Raw genomic sequence first — 17,211 nt, forward strand, 5'->3', positions numbered from 1 at the left:
AAGGTGGAGGTTTTATCTTACTGAATGGGCCTGCCGGAGGAGGTCATCTACGGTACATCGAGGTGCCTCTACCAGATTTCCCCAAGTCTCAGATGTGAAGACATGTGGGGCGCCGTCTGCTGATCACGGCACGTCTTGTCTTGATGGTGTCCGTCTTAAGAAGAACGCTATTGTGTTCTTGAGACCCGCGCCTCATCATTCAAGCTAGGGCTGCCAGTTCTCCCTAGCTAACTTATCCTAGTGTTTGCCTACATTAACGGCCTATTACTACCTATGTTAAGGTCTTAGGTCTACATTATTATTATCTACATTTGCCTTAGTAAACCTAATATTAATATACTATCAGTAGAACTACCTACTCCTTCCCTGAAGAGTAAATCTATAAATTAAATAAGCTTACCAACAACCGCCAACCAGAGAATGCTTTGTTTGTTTGGGAGGCTTTAAGGGCCGCCCGGCTCAGCCGTCCCATACGGCCATGCTGGATCTGCTGTGGAACTTTAGGGATAAGATAAGATAAGATAAGATTTTGTTCGGATTTTTAACCCCGGAGGGTTAGCCACCCAGGATAACCCAAGAAAGTCAGTGCGTCATCGAGGACTGTCTAACTTATTTCCATTGGGGTCCTTAATCTTGTCCTGCAGGATGCGACCCACACCAGTCGACTAACACCCAGGTACCTATTTGCTGCTAGGTGAACAGGACAACAGGTGTAAGGAAACGTGTCAAATGTTTCCACCCGCCGGGAATCGAACCCGGGCCCTCCGTGTGTGAAGCGGGAGCTTTAGCCACCAGGCCACCGGGCCACCAAATAAATTTCCACATCCTCTCGCCGGCAAAGGTAGGCGCTAAGTCTAAACCAAGTTCACCTTCCGCAAGCCCCCACGGCGGACCCTGGACACGAGTGCCGTCCGGCCACTCTCGTCGAGCAGACTCCGGTCTAACTTCAACCGTCCAGTTTCCCCTGTGTGGACCTCTGGGGGTGTAAACTTATTGGTTCCGGTGGTCTTAGCACCCTTTCCCTTAACTTTAACATCTTTCGCATGTCTAGCCTTGACTGAGCGGCTCCGTACTTTCCCACCCAGTGGCCCACATGCCCTGGTAGCCTTTCCTCCCACTGTTACGAGGTTCCCTGGATTTAAAGGCAATCTATCTCCCTCTTTACATACCCTGTAAAAGTGTTTTCCCAAGGTGGCCGAGTGTTCGTCACTACCTACCTGGTTCAGCTTCCCTGGCGGTTCATCATGTATACTGGTACTCATTATCACTACTCCCCCAGCTATCATGGGGACAGCTTCTCCTCTATCTGGCGTGGCAGGGAATTCAGGTGGAATCCTGCTGCCTATGATGTATCCTACTGGGGATCTGTGTAAACCAATTCCTTCCTTAAACGTCCGTCGTGTAGACAGGAAGTCATCCATATGATTGGCTCCCACCAGGATACCTACATTTCTGACCGTGTCAGTGGTAATTCCCTGGTCTGCCAGTTTCACGTCAAGGTCTTTCAATCACTTAGCTGCTGCAGCAAGACCTCTCGCTGTAATTGCCCTGGGTAATGTCTCTACCACCAAGGCTGTAATGTCTCTGCAATGTCCACCTAATTTGACTGTGGCATCCACCACATCATAAGATTTGGGTGGGACCTGACTTATAGCCCCTCCCAACATCATACTCACTTTCTTCGTGGCCTTCAAATTTAATTTAGCCACCAACTTCTTTGTTATCAAGGATACTTGTGCTCCTAGGTCAAAGAATAATCGGGTTGTTTCGGACCTGTGCCCATTCACAACCTTTGCCATGACTGTAGGTAGGGCAGCACCTCCCACTAATCATGCTGGCTACCATTTCAGGCTCAGACTCACTTTCTATCTCTACCTGATATCCCTACTAGCTTGGGGTTCCCTTAAATTATTGGGACATAGTGCAGTATGATGCTTACCTTTGCAACAGACTCGACACTCACTGAGCTGGGTGCCACAGTCTCTCACAAAGTGTTCCCCACAACACTTGAAGCAGAGTCTCAACTCCCTTAGTCTCTGTTGCCTACTGCTCAGTGTTATATACTCCGGGCAACTCGTGCTAGCGTGTTCGCCTTCGCAGAACACACATATTCTGGCATGAGTGCCTCTGAGGTTCTGCTTAGAGGTTCTTACCTTAGACACCTCTTTACCATAGTACACTCCAACGTTAGTCGTACGAGCTTTAGACTGATGTCTCGAGATCTTTGAGCAACTTTCTGGGTTTTTATGTGGCGATGGTGGTGACTCTTCTCTCACACCTATACTCAAATGAGAAACGAGATCTCCCAACCCCTCAACAATTTGTTTTATCGTGAACCTATTCGTCCGATATTTTAAGTGTAACTCATGCACTGTCGTGCTAGTCAGTTTCCTCTGAATCACCTGGCTAAGGACCCATTCTGAATCATCCTCATCATGCAAATCTCTGAAACTATTTGTCAAGCTCATAATTTCAATACGGAACTTCTCTAGGCTTTGACGGTCATGTCGGCAAGCCTCTAGATCCAATAACCGATAAAGTATAGCTACCTTTATCTCCTCAGTGTTGCCAAACATGTCTTCTAATTGGTCTTTGGCATGTTGGTAATTAGTGTCAGTAATCTGGTAGTGCCGGACCAGGTCTAAGGCTTTACCCTTGAGCTGCGACCGCAAATACTGCAACTTGACAGCATCTGACAAATCGTTCCTGTCATCTATCTGGGCTCTAAACTGATCCCAGAAAGCAATGTACTCTGTTAAGGTTCCGTCGAACGTTGGTAAATTCAACTGGGGCAACTTGGGCAACATATTGACAGGTGTGTGGTTGTTTGGGGTACCTGCGGTGTTCAACCCAACCCTTGGAATACTAGCCTTTAATGTACTTAACTTATCTTTGTACATATTCATCTCCTGATGACAATCTACATCATCCTTATTGAATTCGTCAATAGCCTGCTGAAGACTTCCCTGGGATTCATCATCCTCAATAGCCCGTAGCTCATATGCTGAGAATGCTTATTCATAGGCTTCCCATTTTTCCCCCAAACTCTTCAAGCAGTCTTGCAAATCATCGCAGTCTACATTACTGCGTTGGCAAGTAGCCTTGCACCTGTTACGCATTCTGTTCAGATGCCCTTTGTATGCTGCTACTGATCGTCTTAATTTTGTTAACACTGAACCAGACTCTCCTGAACCCCCATCTGCCAATGTCGAAGTTTAATGAGGAGTGTGACACTAATTGTACTTTACCCAGTCCACCCCACAGCACGTCACGGTGTTAGGTAAGAATGAACGAGTCTTAAGGCTTCTCAACAAGCTTAACAATTCCCTTTGTTATACTGACTCTACTATGAATCAAAAATGTACACTGTTAGCTCTCAAATCCCAATCAAAAATGTGTATCGATGTGAAAGCTTAATCTAGCACTTAACTGTACAATGCCAGCAAATAATTACAGGACTTAACCTAGTCTCAGGTACAATTCACAAATCCCACATTAACATGAATCAAAGACAATGAAAATCACACAATAAAAGGGTGCAGTATACAAATTAAATCGCTTGGTTAACACAAGTAAATTCAACAATTCAACTTGTGAAACAATAAATAAATAATGTATGTAAACAGCTTGGCCTGTGCCCAGCTTACTCTGTCTAGCGTGGATGGTTGGATAAGGTGAATCCTAACCTAACTAGTGTGCTATAACTTAAACCTGGCTTTATAACTCCCTGTAAATAATAACTAGGTTAAATCTGTCCTAGCTATTATAACTTTTGTAAAAATTTGCACAAGCCTAGCCTAACTGTGGCTACCTTGCAAATCCAGTGTAAGTAATCAACACACAAGTCTCCTACTCTGGATTACTTGTAATCACTGTAAATAATTAAATTCACAAGCTTCTCTAGCCTACCTGGCCTGCCTGTAAATTACTGCAAATAACAACTTCTGTGTATAGTCAGCTTGGCCTAGCCTCTGTGTAACTTTGACCTAGGTGTGCTAACTTAACCTAACTTTTTTAAACTGGTTCCTAACTGTGGCCTAGGTATGATAGCTTAACCTAACTCTGTTAAACTGGTTCCTAACTGTGGCCTAGCTATGATAGCTTAACCTAACTCTGTAAAACTGGTTCCTAACTGTGGCCTAGCTATGATAGCTTAACCTAGCTATTCCACATCACGGTTCTCGAAGGACCACTTTTGTGAAAATTTGTGTGGACTGCCTCCAAGTGAGTCGCCTACCCTGGCAAACTCTGTTGACACCGAGCTCTGAGGTGGGTACCTCAGCCTCACAAGTGGCTTATAGGACAGATTTTCACAAATGATTGGTATTGCAAGAAACCTCGCCTGCATGCACGTATAAAGGACTAACTTACTTGGTGTTGCAGTATATCCTGATCTTCACTTCCCTAAGCTAGCCTTAGCCCCTTTGGACTCCCCCTCAGAAACCACGTGCAACCGGGAGCATTAATTCCTGCAATATTCAATCGTAATTAGTGTCCTGCCTGCACCTCAGAAATTCCTATATCCAAGAGGGTATGTATCCCCTAGTATAACTATGCAGACTCAGATCCTAGCTTCAGATGGCTCTGAGACACTGGTACTTACTGAGCATGCTCTCTCTGTTGCACACCGGGACCACAGTTAAAACCCACCCACGATCTCCCAAGACACTGGCCAGAATCTACGAGGAAAAAGGTGGAGGTTTTATCTTACTGAATGGGCCTGCCGGAGGAGGTCATCTACGGTACATCGAGGTGCCTTTACCCGATTTCCCCAGGTCTCAGATGTGAAGACACGTGGGGCGCCGTCTGCTGATCATGGCACGTCTTGTCTTGATGGTGTCTGTCTTAAGAAGAACGCTATTGTGTTCTGGAGACCCGCGCCTCATCATTCAAGCTGGGGCTGCCAGTTCTCCCTAGCTAACTTATCCTAGTGTTTGCCTACATTAACGGCCTATTACTACCTATGTTAAGGTCTTAAGTCTACATTATTATTATCTACATTTGCCTTAGTAAACCTAATATTAATATACTATCAGTAGAGCTACCTACTCCTTCCCTGAAGAGTAAATCTATAAATTAAATAAGCTTACCAACAACTGCCAACCAGAGAATGCTTTGTTTGTTTGGGAGGCTTTAAGGGCCGCCCGGCTCAGCCGTTCCATACGGCCATGCTGGATCTGCTGTGGAACTTTAGGGACCAAATAAATTTCCACAAACTCATTTAAAATTAAGTCCTTTCTAGAACTCTCTCTTATACATTTAAAGATACATTTATTCATTTATGTTAATATAAAAATTAATGATTTCGTACCAGAAGAACCTTAGAAAACTTACCTAACATTAATATAACAAACGCAATTTAATTTAGCCTAATCCTACTAAATATATTTTAGATAAGTTTACAATAATTTAATAATAAACAAACAGAATGAAATATATTTCTTTCGTTACGTTCAGAATGATTTTTGAGAAATTATTACACACACAAATTTTCGCTTCAGAATTCTGAAGTCACCACAAACTTGACGCAGAGAAGTGCGTCACAGTGACGGCAGGAGGAATATACAAGTTACATACCTGTACTGGAGATTGTTTCGTCTATGGATACACAAAAGACCAAGGATCGAGGCCCCAGAAGTAGTTAATGTAAGTAATAAAGAAAAAGATCTTCATTATATATTAATGTTATATTATAAATAACTGGTTTAGAAATGCGACAACTTGATAAATGATGCACTTGTGTGGTGTTTATATATGTTGTACAAGTGTGTCGTTGATCAGGGTAATGTGTGGTGGTGTCCAGAATGACACCCGCGCCATCTTGTGTTGGAACGTGGAAACATTTCGTGGCCGGTTTGGAGTGCGTTTCCCGTATCGTTCACGGGAAGGGCAAGACAGGAAGAACTCTCCTGTGAGCACTAACACCACATATCATAAGTCTTGTGAGACTGATGAATCTTGCGAGTGATTGTACTCTACCCGTGATGGAACGCCATCTGTTGAGGTGCGTCTGTACTCACGCCTGACGTCTACTTCTCTACTCGTTAAGGTTTCAGTTATTTTCTTCTATTTTGACTGTGTGTTGGTGGTAGTGATGAGGAACTTCACCAGCAGCTGCCTCCATCACAAGTCCAGGTAAACACTGATCTCTCTCTCTGACCCCTCAAGGGAGGTTCCTTGACGTTGGTGAGGAGTTCTTGATCTAGGGAATTGGATCTGTGCTCCAATTCCCTGAATTAAACCTGAATACTTTCCACATCCCTTCCCCACAGGCGCTGCATAATCCTACGGGTTTAGCGCTCCCCCTTGATTACAATAATAATAATCTCTCTCTTGGAAATGCTAACCCCGATGGTGAGAGGCTCTTGATCTAGGGAATTAGAACTGTGTTCCTATTCCCTGAAAGTCTTTAATGCCTACCACAGGTGATGTATAATCCCTATGGGTTTAGCGCTTCCCGTGACGATAATAGTTAAAAATACTAATTACTCTTGTTTTTCTAAGTATTTTCCTTGTTTCTTGATGATGGTAAAGGTGGCTGAAATATCTCTGGGTAAGATTCCTCCAGTATGATTGTTGCTTATATTGTGAATATTGTAAATATTAATTTGTGTAGCCGCAACAGTTAACACTGAATTACTCTACATATATATATATATATATATATATATATATATATATATATATATATATATATATATATATATATATATATATATATATATATATATATTAGGCTTTCTGCTTGTACATCCAAATGTCACTCACTACTTGACTCACGAAATCGTAATGACACGATTGCAAACATTACTAGTTGGATGAATCTTATTGTGACTAACTGGTCCAGTGGCTAACGCGACGGTCTGGAGTTTTGAGACTCTCTGACCGCGGGTTCAAACCCCACCCGTGGTATGGTGTATGTTATTCACCTTTGTACAAGCATTGTATCATGCTGAAACAAAGTACTACGTTTTACTTATGTGCAAGTTGATCGTTCTACCATATTGCATTACTACTACTACAACTAATATTACTACTACTACTACTACCACTAGTATTACACCTCACTCTATGTCCATGTATTGTTAGTAACGGCTTGATGAAGCTCCTGGAGAGCGAAACGTTGCCACAATAAAATGTCAAATTAGTTGCATTTGTGTCCTTTAACTTAAGATATGTTTCGTATCTGTATTTAACCTCAGGTCATGTACCCTTTGGCAGTTGCAGTTACTGTGCGATATCTCTGACCTCAGCTTCTACACTTCTGGCTTTGCATTTGTTTGTATAGATCTTGAGAAGTCAATTGTTGGACCTCATCTATAATCTCTTTGGTCTTCCTGAAGTTTATCGTTGTCCTCTCCTATTCCTTTTTGTCTCAGTCTTACATCATGCGTAAACAGACACACAGGACTTTATATCCATCTGGTATGTTTACGTAGATCAGGAAGAGTAGCGGTCCTACGAGTGTTCCTTGTGGTACCCCACTCGTGACTCTCCCATTCTGTCTCATCCTTTCCTCTCTCACTCAGGTAATTCCTTCACTCACTAGAGCACTCTGCCTTGTATCCCTGCCTGTTCCTTCATCTAAACTGGCACTTTTGCTTCCTGTTGCTTACCGTTCCGTGGGGGGGGGGTAATGTATGTTTAATTCTGCTTGTGTCGCAGATGAGGCACTTCTATAAATAGTCATGTTGACCTTACAAATAATTCAGAATCAGCTTTGTTGAGAAAAGATGGTTTATGTCTTTCATCAGGTTGACTTTCAAACTGAAAATCCCTGGAGGGCGAAACATCATCTCGATACATATCAAAAACCGCAAACTGTCTTGTTCACACACTTGAGGAAGGTCGGGAGACAGTGAACATTTCTTTGTAATCAAACTTAGCATTGTGCCAGGCTTGGCATTGTGCCAGGCTTGGCATTGTGCCAGGCTTGGCTTTGTGCCAGGCTTGGCACTCTGCCAGGCTTGGCACTCTGCCAGGCTTGGTACTCTGCCTGGTTTGGCACTCTGCCAGGTGACAAGGCAGATATAAAAGTGGATACAACGGAAAATGCCAAATTAAGTTACTTTCCTGTGTCCGCATTTATAACTTGTACAATATAGGGAAACACTGACAAGTGGGACTCACAATATATCAAATACTCAAAACATTTCAGTATTAGTCTGCTTCTATCGAAATAGATTCCACAATTTTTATTTTAGTTACCTTAGTCTTAAATTTTCATGCACACTAAGCCACAGGAAAGCATTTTCTGTGTCAGTAATGAACGAGGGACACAAGATGGACACAAGATGGACACAAGATGGACACAAGAGGGACACAAGAGAGACACAAGACAGACACGAGGGACACAGAGAGACAAGAGGGACACAAGATGGACACAAGAAAGACACAAGATGGACACGAGAGAAACACAAGAGGGATACATGATGGACACAAGAGGGACACAAGAGAGACACAAGATAGACACGAGGGACACAGAGAGACAAGAGGGACACAAGATGGACACAAGAAAGACACAAGATGGACACGAGAGAGACACAAGAGGGACACATGATGGACACGAGACACAAGAGGGACACATGATGGACACAAGAGAGACACAAGAGGGACACATGATGGACACGAGAGACACAAGAGGGACACATGATGGACACAAGAGACACAAGAGGGACACATGATGGACACAAGAGAGACACAAGAGGGACACAAGGGGGACACAAGAGAGACACAAGAGGGACACAAGGGGGACACAAGAGACACAAGAGGGACACATGATGGACACAAGAGAGAGACAAGAGAGACACGTGATGGACACAAGAGACACAAGAGGGACACATGGACACAAGAGAGACACAAGAGGAACACATGATGGACACAAACACAAGAGGGACACATGATGGACACAAGAGAGACACAAGAGGGACACAAGGGGGACACAAGAAACGATAATTAACACATAAAAGTCTCATAAGAAAATATGAGTGAGTTAGGTTGAGGTGTTAATGAGTGGAATGCTTGTCACGTCACTACTGACTTCCCAGTGAACCATTAATCAACCTAACTTGTGGGACTTGATCAGTGCAGAAGAAAACTGTGAAGCAAAAGATATATGATTAGGAAAGCTTATCGAGAACATTCTGAAGAGTCGTGTGGTATCCATTAATGCAATAAGATCACAGTAAACAGGTGATTTCAGAATATGCAAAACGACTCTTCAGAATGTTCTCGATAAGCTTTCATAATCATATATCTTTTGTTTCTCAGTTTTCTTCTGCACTGATCAAGTCCCACAAGTTAAAAATTCGACTTAATTTTTTTAAAAAATTGTTTAAATGAACAAGTTCTACCCAAGTCTCTTTTAGCCAATATCATCCTTGACATGAGAGATCGTCCTTTTGATGATTTTATGAGTATTATTCTTCAGAAACATATTGAAATAACTAAAATACAGGAGAAGGAAGCATTCAAAATATTGAGAAACAAAAAATACTCTTTTAATCAGGCCATTCCATCAGAATGGAAACACAGTTTGTTGGATCATTGCTATAATAAACTCAGAAGAATTTGTAATGAACTCAAGAGCAAACTACAAAGAAAATTAGACATTTTAATTGAAAATAGTGATTGGACAAAGCATGCTAATAACAATTTTGTAATTAACTTATCAGATGAAATTTTAGACAAACATACAACTGCTGCTCTAGGTTTTGGCTTAAGTTTTGCAACTTCAAAAAAATTAATAATGTTGAAATTGCAAAAGCCTTTTGTAACTTTGAAAAATTTTCTGATTTATCGTCTGATGAAATTAATATTAGTAAAGGAATGGTATATAGCTCTATGTTAAAACCAAACATTCCCAATTGCCCTCAAAGATTCTTTAAGTCTTATGATACACTTAATAACAATAAAAATTTGCGCCTTACTAAAGCAGACAAAATAAATGCAATAGTAATTATGAAAGAAAATGATTACCAAGAAAAAATTAATAATCTCTTAGATGATACTGAAACCTATTCTAAACTTAGGAAAAATCCCCTAGAAACCGTTAACAGCAATTTCAATAAAACAATAAAACTTCTACTGAAAGGCAAAGATGAATTAGTCAAACAATTTACTTCCACTAATCCATCTTTACCTTACATGTATGGACTAATAAAAACACACAAACCAGGGAATCCAGTCAGACCAATTATTAGCTCCATAGGGTCAGTTTCATATAAATTATCCAAATGGCTTGTTGATATTTTGAGCCCTATTGTTGGCAAAATTTCTAACTTTAATGTTAAAAACAACATAGACTTGGTTGATAAATTAAGCTCCTTGACTGACTTAAATGATTTTAACATGGTTAGTTTTGATGTTACTTCTTTGTTTACGAAAGTTCCTGTTGATGATTTATTAAGTTTCTTATCTGAAGAACTCGTTAACTATGATTTACCATTGCCAGTTCCTACTATCATTAAACTTATTAAACTTTGCATTGTTGATGCAAAATTTGTATTTAATGATAAGTTTTACACTCAGAAGTTTGGTATGGCAATGGGAAATCCTCTTTCACCTGTTCTTAGTAACCTATACATGGAATTTTTTGAAGCAAGATTGCTTAACACAATCCTCCCTAATAGAGCTAAATGGTTCAGATATGTTGATGATATTTTGTGTCTTATGCCCAAAAATGTAGATATACACCATTTCCTTGGAAAATTAAATAGCTTAGCCCATTCTATAAACTTTACTGTTGAGTTTGAAGAAAATAACTCATTGCCTTTTCTAGATGTTTTAATTATTAAGGGTAATAATGAATTCAAATTTAAAATTTACAGAAAACCTACAAATAACTGTTCCTATGTCCACTATTATTCCTCGCATCAAGATAGAGTCAAACTGTCTGTTTTCTCATCAATGTTTTTGAGAGCTTTACGAATTTGTAGTCCTGAGTTCATAGATGAGGAAATATCCAAAATTTATGAAATAGGTAATGATTTAAAATACCCAAGAAATGTAATTGATAAATTTTTTAAAGTTGCTAGAAATACTTTTTACAATCCAAAAAGGGACAACCAGCCTTATTCAACTAAAAAATATGTTGGTTCTCCCTTACCATGAAAACTTGGTTGATATGCCTTCTCTTCTTAAGACTTTTAATATTAAAGTTGTATTCAAAAATCTTGATACAGTAAAAAAACTTTTGATAAAGAATTCCCCCCAAAATGCTGATGGATGTGTCTATAAGATTCCTTGTAAAATTTGCGATAAAGTTTATTACGGTCAAACTGGTAAAAATCTCGAACTAAGATTAAAACAACATAAATATAGCATTAGAACTGGACAAGATTCCAATGCTTTATTTATTCATGTAAGAGATTTTAACCATCCAATTGATTTTCAAAAAGTTGAGAAAGTAGTATCAAGCAAGTCCATGGTCGACAGGAATATAATTGAATCTTGTTTCATAAAAAGCAGTTTTGACAATAATATGAATATTTCCTTTGGTTTATATAAATTAGATCCATTTATAATTAATAGAATTTGTGAAGAATTTAATAATACACTGGACAAATAATAATTTTTAAATTTTCTTGGGTAGAATAGTTTGTGGGGTGAGTTGTGCATAGGACCTATCCAAGTTGGGTCGGCGCGCGTCAGGTGTTTAACCGTTGTGGGATCTGATAGTGAGGTGCTGGCCAGACCCCTTATATAGCTTCCTTGGATGCTTTACTTTCATAGTTCCTTGATAATGTGAGTAGTCACGAAAGCGCTTGGAATTTCTCTATTCTTTCAGAGTGGTTGTTTTGCATATTCTGAAATCACCTGTTTACTGTGATCTTATTGCATATATATATATATATATATATATATATATATATATATATATATATATATATATATATATATATATATATATATATATATGTGTGTGTGTGTGTGTGTGTGGATTATGTGGAGTAAAATAAAGATTGGATGTGAAAAGTGGGTTATAGTAAGCGTGTATGCACCTGGAGAAGAGAGAAGTGTAGAGGAGAGAGAGAGATTCTGGGAAATGTTGAGTGAATGCGTGGGGAGTTTTGAATCAAGTGTGAGAGTAATGGTGGTTGGGGATTTCAATGCTAAAGTGGGTAAAAATGTTATGGAGGGAGTAGTAGGTAAATTTGGGGTGCCAGGGGTAAATGTAAATGGGGAGCCTTTAATTGAGCTATGTGTAGAAAGAGATTTGGTAATAAGTAATACATATTTTATGAAAAAGAGGATAAATAAATATACAAGGTATGATGTAGCACGTAATGAAAGTAGTTTGTTAGATTATGTATTGGTGGATAAAAGGTTGATGGGTAGGCTCCAGGATGTACATGTTTATAGAGGGGCAACTGATATATCAGATCATTATTTAGTTGTAGCTACAGTTAGAGTAAGAGGTAGATGGGAAAAGAGGAAGGTGGCAACAACAAGTAAGAGGGAGGTGAAAGTGTATAAACTAAGGTAGGAGGAAGTTCGGGGGAGATATAAGCGACTATTGGCAGAAAGGTGAGCTAGTGCAAAGATGAGTAGTGGGGGGGTTGAAGAGGGTTGGAATAGTTTTAAAAATGCAGTATTAGAATGTGGGGCAGAAGTTTGTGGTTATAGGAGGGTGGGGGCAGGAGGAAAGAGGAGTGATTGGTGGAATGATGAAGTAAAGGGTGTGATAAAAGAGAAAAAGGTAGCTTATGAGAGGTTTTTACAAAGCAGAAGTGTTATAAGAAGAGCAGAGTATATGGAGAGTAAAAGAAAGGTAAAGAGAGTGGTGAGAGAGTGCAAAAGGAGAGCAGATGATAGAGTGGGAGAGGCACTGTCAAGAAATTTTAATGAAAATAAGAAAAAATTTTGGAGTGAGTTAAACAAGTTAAGAAAGCCTAGGGAAAGTATGGATTTGTCAGTTAAAAACAGAGTAGGGGAGTTAGTAGATGGGGAGATGGAGGTATTAGGTAGAAGGCGAGAATATTTTGAGGAACTTTTAAATGTTGAGGAAGAAAGGGAGGTGGTAATTTCATGCACTGGTCAGGGAGGTATACCATCTTTTAGGAGTGACGAAGAGCAGAATGTAAGTGTGGGGGAGGTACGTGAGGCATTACGTAGAATGAAAGGGGGTAAAGCAGCTGGAACTGATGGGATCATGACAGAAATGTTAAAAGCAGGGGGGGATATAGTGTTGGAGTGGTTGGTACTTTTGTTTAATAAATGTATGAAAGAAGGGAAGGTACCTAGGGATTGGCGGAGAGCATGTATAGTCCCTTTATATAAAGGGAAAGGGGACAAAAGAGATTGTAAAAATTAAAGAGGAATAAGTTTATTGAGTATACCAGGAAAAGTATACGGTAGGGTTATTATTGAAAGAATTAGAGGTAAGACAGAATGTAGGATTGCGGATGAGCAAGGAGGTTTCAGAGTGGGTAGGGGATGTGTAGATCAAGTGTTTACATTGAAGCATATATGTGAACAGTATTTAGATAAAGATAGGGAAGTTTTTATTGCATTTATGGATTTAGAAAAGGCATATGATAGAGTGGATAGGGGAGGAATGTGGCAGATGTTGCAAGTATATGGAATAGGTGGTAGGTTACTAAATGCTGTAAAGAGTTTTTATGAGGATAGTGAGGCTCAGGTTAGGGTGTGGACAAGAGAGGGAGACTACTTCCCGGTAAAAATAGGTCTTAGACAGGGATGTGTAATGTCACCATGGTTGTTTAATATATTTATAGATGGGGTTGTAAAAGAAGTAAATGCTAGGGTGTTCGGGAGAGGGGTGGGATTAAATTATGGGGAATCAAATTCAAAATGGGAATTAACACAGTTACTTTTTGCTGATGATACTGTGCTTATGGGAGATTCTAAAGAAAAATTGCAAAGGTTAGTGGATGAGTTTGGGAATGTGTGTAAAGGTAGAAAGTTGAAAGTGAACATAGAAAAGAGTAAGGGGATGAGGGTATCAAATGATTTAGATAAAGAAAAATTGGATATCAAATTGGGGAGGAGGAGTATGGAAGAAGTGAATGTTTTCAGATACTTGGGAGTTGACGTGTCGGCGGATGGATTTATGAAGGATGAGGTTAATCATAGAATTGATGAGGGAAAAAAGGTGAGTGGTGCATTGAGGTATATGTGGAGTCAAAAAACGTTATCTATGGAGGCAAAGAAGGGAATGTATGAAAGTATAGTAGTACCAACACTCTTATATGGGTGTGAAGCTTGGGTGGTAAATGCAGCAGCGAGGAGACGGTTGAAGGCAGTGGAGATGTCCTGTCTAAGGGCAATGTGTGGTGTAAATATTATGCAGAAAATTCGGAGTGTGGAAATTAGGAAAAGGTGTGGAGTTAATAAAAGTATTAGTCAGAGGGCAGAAGAGGGGTTGTTGAGGTGGTTTGGTCATTTAGAGAGAATGGATCAAAGTAGAATGACATGGAAAGCATATAAATCTATAGGGGAAGGAAGGCGAGGTAGAGGTCGTCCTCGAAAGGGTTGGAGAGAGGGGGTAAAGGAGGTTTTGTGGGCAAGGGGCTTGGACTTCCAGCAAGCGTGCGTGAGCGTGTTAGATAGGAGTGAATGGAGACGAATGGTACTTGGGACCTGACGATCTGTTGGAGTGTGAGCAGGGTAATATTTAGTGAAGGGATTCAGGGAAATCGGTTTTCATATAGTCGGACTTGAGTCCTGGAAATGGGAAGTACAATGCCTGCACTTTAAAGGAGGGGTTTGGGATATTGGCAGTTTGGAGGGATATATTGTGTATCTTTATACGTATGTGCTTCTAAACTGTTGTATTCTGAGCACCTCTGCAAAAACAGTGATAATGTGTGAGTGTGGTGAAAGTGTTGAATGATGATGAAAGCATTTTCTTTTTGGGGATTTTCTTTCGTTTTTGGGTCACCCTGCCTCGGTGGGAGACGGCCAACTTGTTGAAAAAAAGAAATATGTATATATATATATAATATATATAACACTGATCTCTGGCCGAAGGAGACTCGAACCTTGGAACAAGGTACGCAGTGCTATACCATTCTCACCACATTGGACCAATACCTTGGCGTCCAGTTTGCGCTAGACGTTGATCCAAGGCAGCCAGCTTCCAGAGAGAAGGCTTACAGCTTTTCATCTCATCCCCTGCATGCATCGACCAACTAGAGAGTTTAACAATGCAAGGAATTCGCAAGAGCAGGCGAAATATACACAAACACTGATCTCTGGCCGAAAGAGACTCGAACCTACGAACCAGAGATCAGTGTTTGTGTATATTTCGCCTGCTCTTGCGAATTCCTTGCATTGTTAAAATCTCTAGTAAGGCTGATCCATGCAGGAGATGAGATGAAAAGCTGTAAGCCTTCTCCCTGAAAGCTGGCTGCCTTGGATCAACGTCTAGTACAAGCTGGACGCCAAGGTATTGGTCCAGTGTGGTGAGAATGGTAAGGCACTGTGTACCTTGTTCCGAGGTTCGTAGGTTCGAGTCTCCTTCAGCCAGACATAAGTGTTTGTGTATATTTCGCCTGTTCTTGTGTTTCTTTATTATTAAATTATTGTAAACTTATATAGAATATATTTAGTTGGGTTAGGCTAAAATAAATTGTTCTTGTTATAATAAGGTTAGGTAAGTTTTTTAAGATTCTTTTGGTGCAAAATTATAAATTTTTACATGAGTATTAATGAAAAATATATATCTTTAAACATATAAGAGAAAATTTTAGAAAAGACTTATTTTTAAATGAGTTCTTGCTAATTGACCAGTTTTACATATTCGGCACGACATATATATATATATATATATATATATATATATATATATATATATATATATATATATATATATATATATTTACAATCGCGAACAAGCAATACAGGATGAAAAACAACTACGGGAGAAGTTGAATGATAGCTCTAGGCCTATCACGTAGAGAGGTAGGCGGCAGGAAGTGCCCCAGGCACACCAGTACCCATAACGAGAAATACTGATAATATTATAGTATTAGAAGGGCTGGCTGTGTTCTAATACCATAATACTCAGTCTTTCTGAGTGTGGGTATTGGTGTACCCGGGGGCACTTTCTGCCTCGCTCCAGCAAACCCACTTCCTCTGATGGTATTTGCTGGGACCTCCTCCTCTTGTCCGCACATTGAAAGTTCCTGACGTGTTGACTGCAGCTCGTCAAACCTAGAACCATCACTCCCCCCCCCCCCCACTCGTGGTTGTTTTGTATCTTGTACCGCTTGTTCGCGATCTTTACATAACATAATAATTATTAGTGTACACTAGCGGCCTCGTTCAAGGCAGGTGAGAGTGCACAACCTAAACACAACCTTCACAGCTTATACAATCTCAGTCAAGTATTGTGATTACTGGAAGCACTTTTGAAGACCCGTGAAGCGCACTTCTTGAAACATAGACGGGAAAAATAATATAATATGCACCTGGAAGTTACTTGATGTATTAGTCACGAAAGCAAAATATTGATAATAAATATTTATACAAGTACATATATAAGATATACAGACCATAGCTGACGTCAGTGACATACTACTATATAGAAAGCCCCTTGTTATGCTGAGCATTTCCCGCAAATTAGGTCACATTTGTCCCCAGGATGCGACCCACATCAGTCGACTAACACCCAGGTACCTGTTTTACTGATAAGTGAACAGGGACAGCAGGAAACGCGTCCTAATGTTTCTGCCCGTACTGGGGATCGAACCACGGACCTCAGTGTGTGAGATGTGTGCGCTAGCAATCAAGGCTTAGCAGACAGTGCAAAATACCTCAAATGAAAAACAGGGGTTCGATGTGTACGTTAAGGTAAAACTAAGTGTAAAGGGACCAACACTCTGCACCCTCCCACTGTGCATACGGGGAATTACCAACAATCCCTTGGCTGCCTTCAAGAAGAAACCCGATGAGTGCCTCAAGTGAGTTCCTGAACAACTGGGCTGTGGTGCACATATTGGACTAGGGCTGAGAGCACCAACAGCCTGATCGATCAGGCCTGATCTGGGACCGGGCCGCGGGGACGATGACTTCCGGAAGCGACTACAACTGACCCTTCGACATGAGTGTTTGAGCTTTGCGAGGATACATGTGTTTTTTCAAGAATTAATGTACCCACCTATATGGGCTTTCAGGGGTCGAATCACAGCACCTGGCCCCGAATGCTTATTAAGATATTGTTTGAAGATGAGGTAACATTGAGAC

At 40.4% G+C, this 17,211-nt stretch overlaps 1 protein-coding gene across 1 annotated transcript in view; it reads left to right on the plus strand.

The window, feature by feature from the left end:
• Positions 1-5,993: 5,993 nt before the first annotated feature.
• Positions 5,994-17,211, plus strand: part of Pu (GTP cyclohydrolase punch) — a 113,102-nt gene continuing 101,884 nt past the window's right edge. The window contains exon 1 of the mRNA XM_070089751.1: positions 5,994-6,135. Within this exon, the coding sequence (XP_069945852.1) occupies positions 6,095-6,135 (41 nt within the window). The 5' untranslated portion in view covers positions 5,994-6,094. The remainder of the gene's footprint in view (positions 6,136-17,211) is intronic.

Source organism: Cherax quadricarinatus, chromosome 29, assembly GCF_038502225.1.
Source record: "Cherax quadricarinatus isolate ZL_2023a chromosome 29, ASM3850222v1, whole genome shotgun sequence".
NCBI lineage: Eukaryota > Metazoa > Arthropoda > Malacostraca > Decapoda > Parastacidae > Cherax > Cherax quadricarinatus.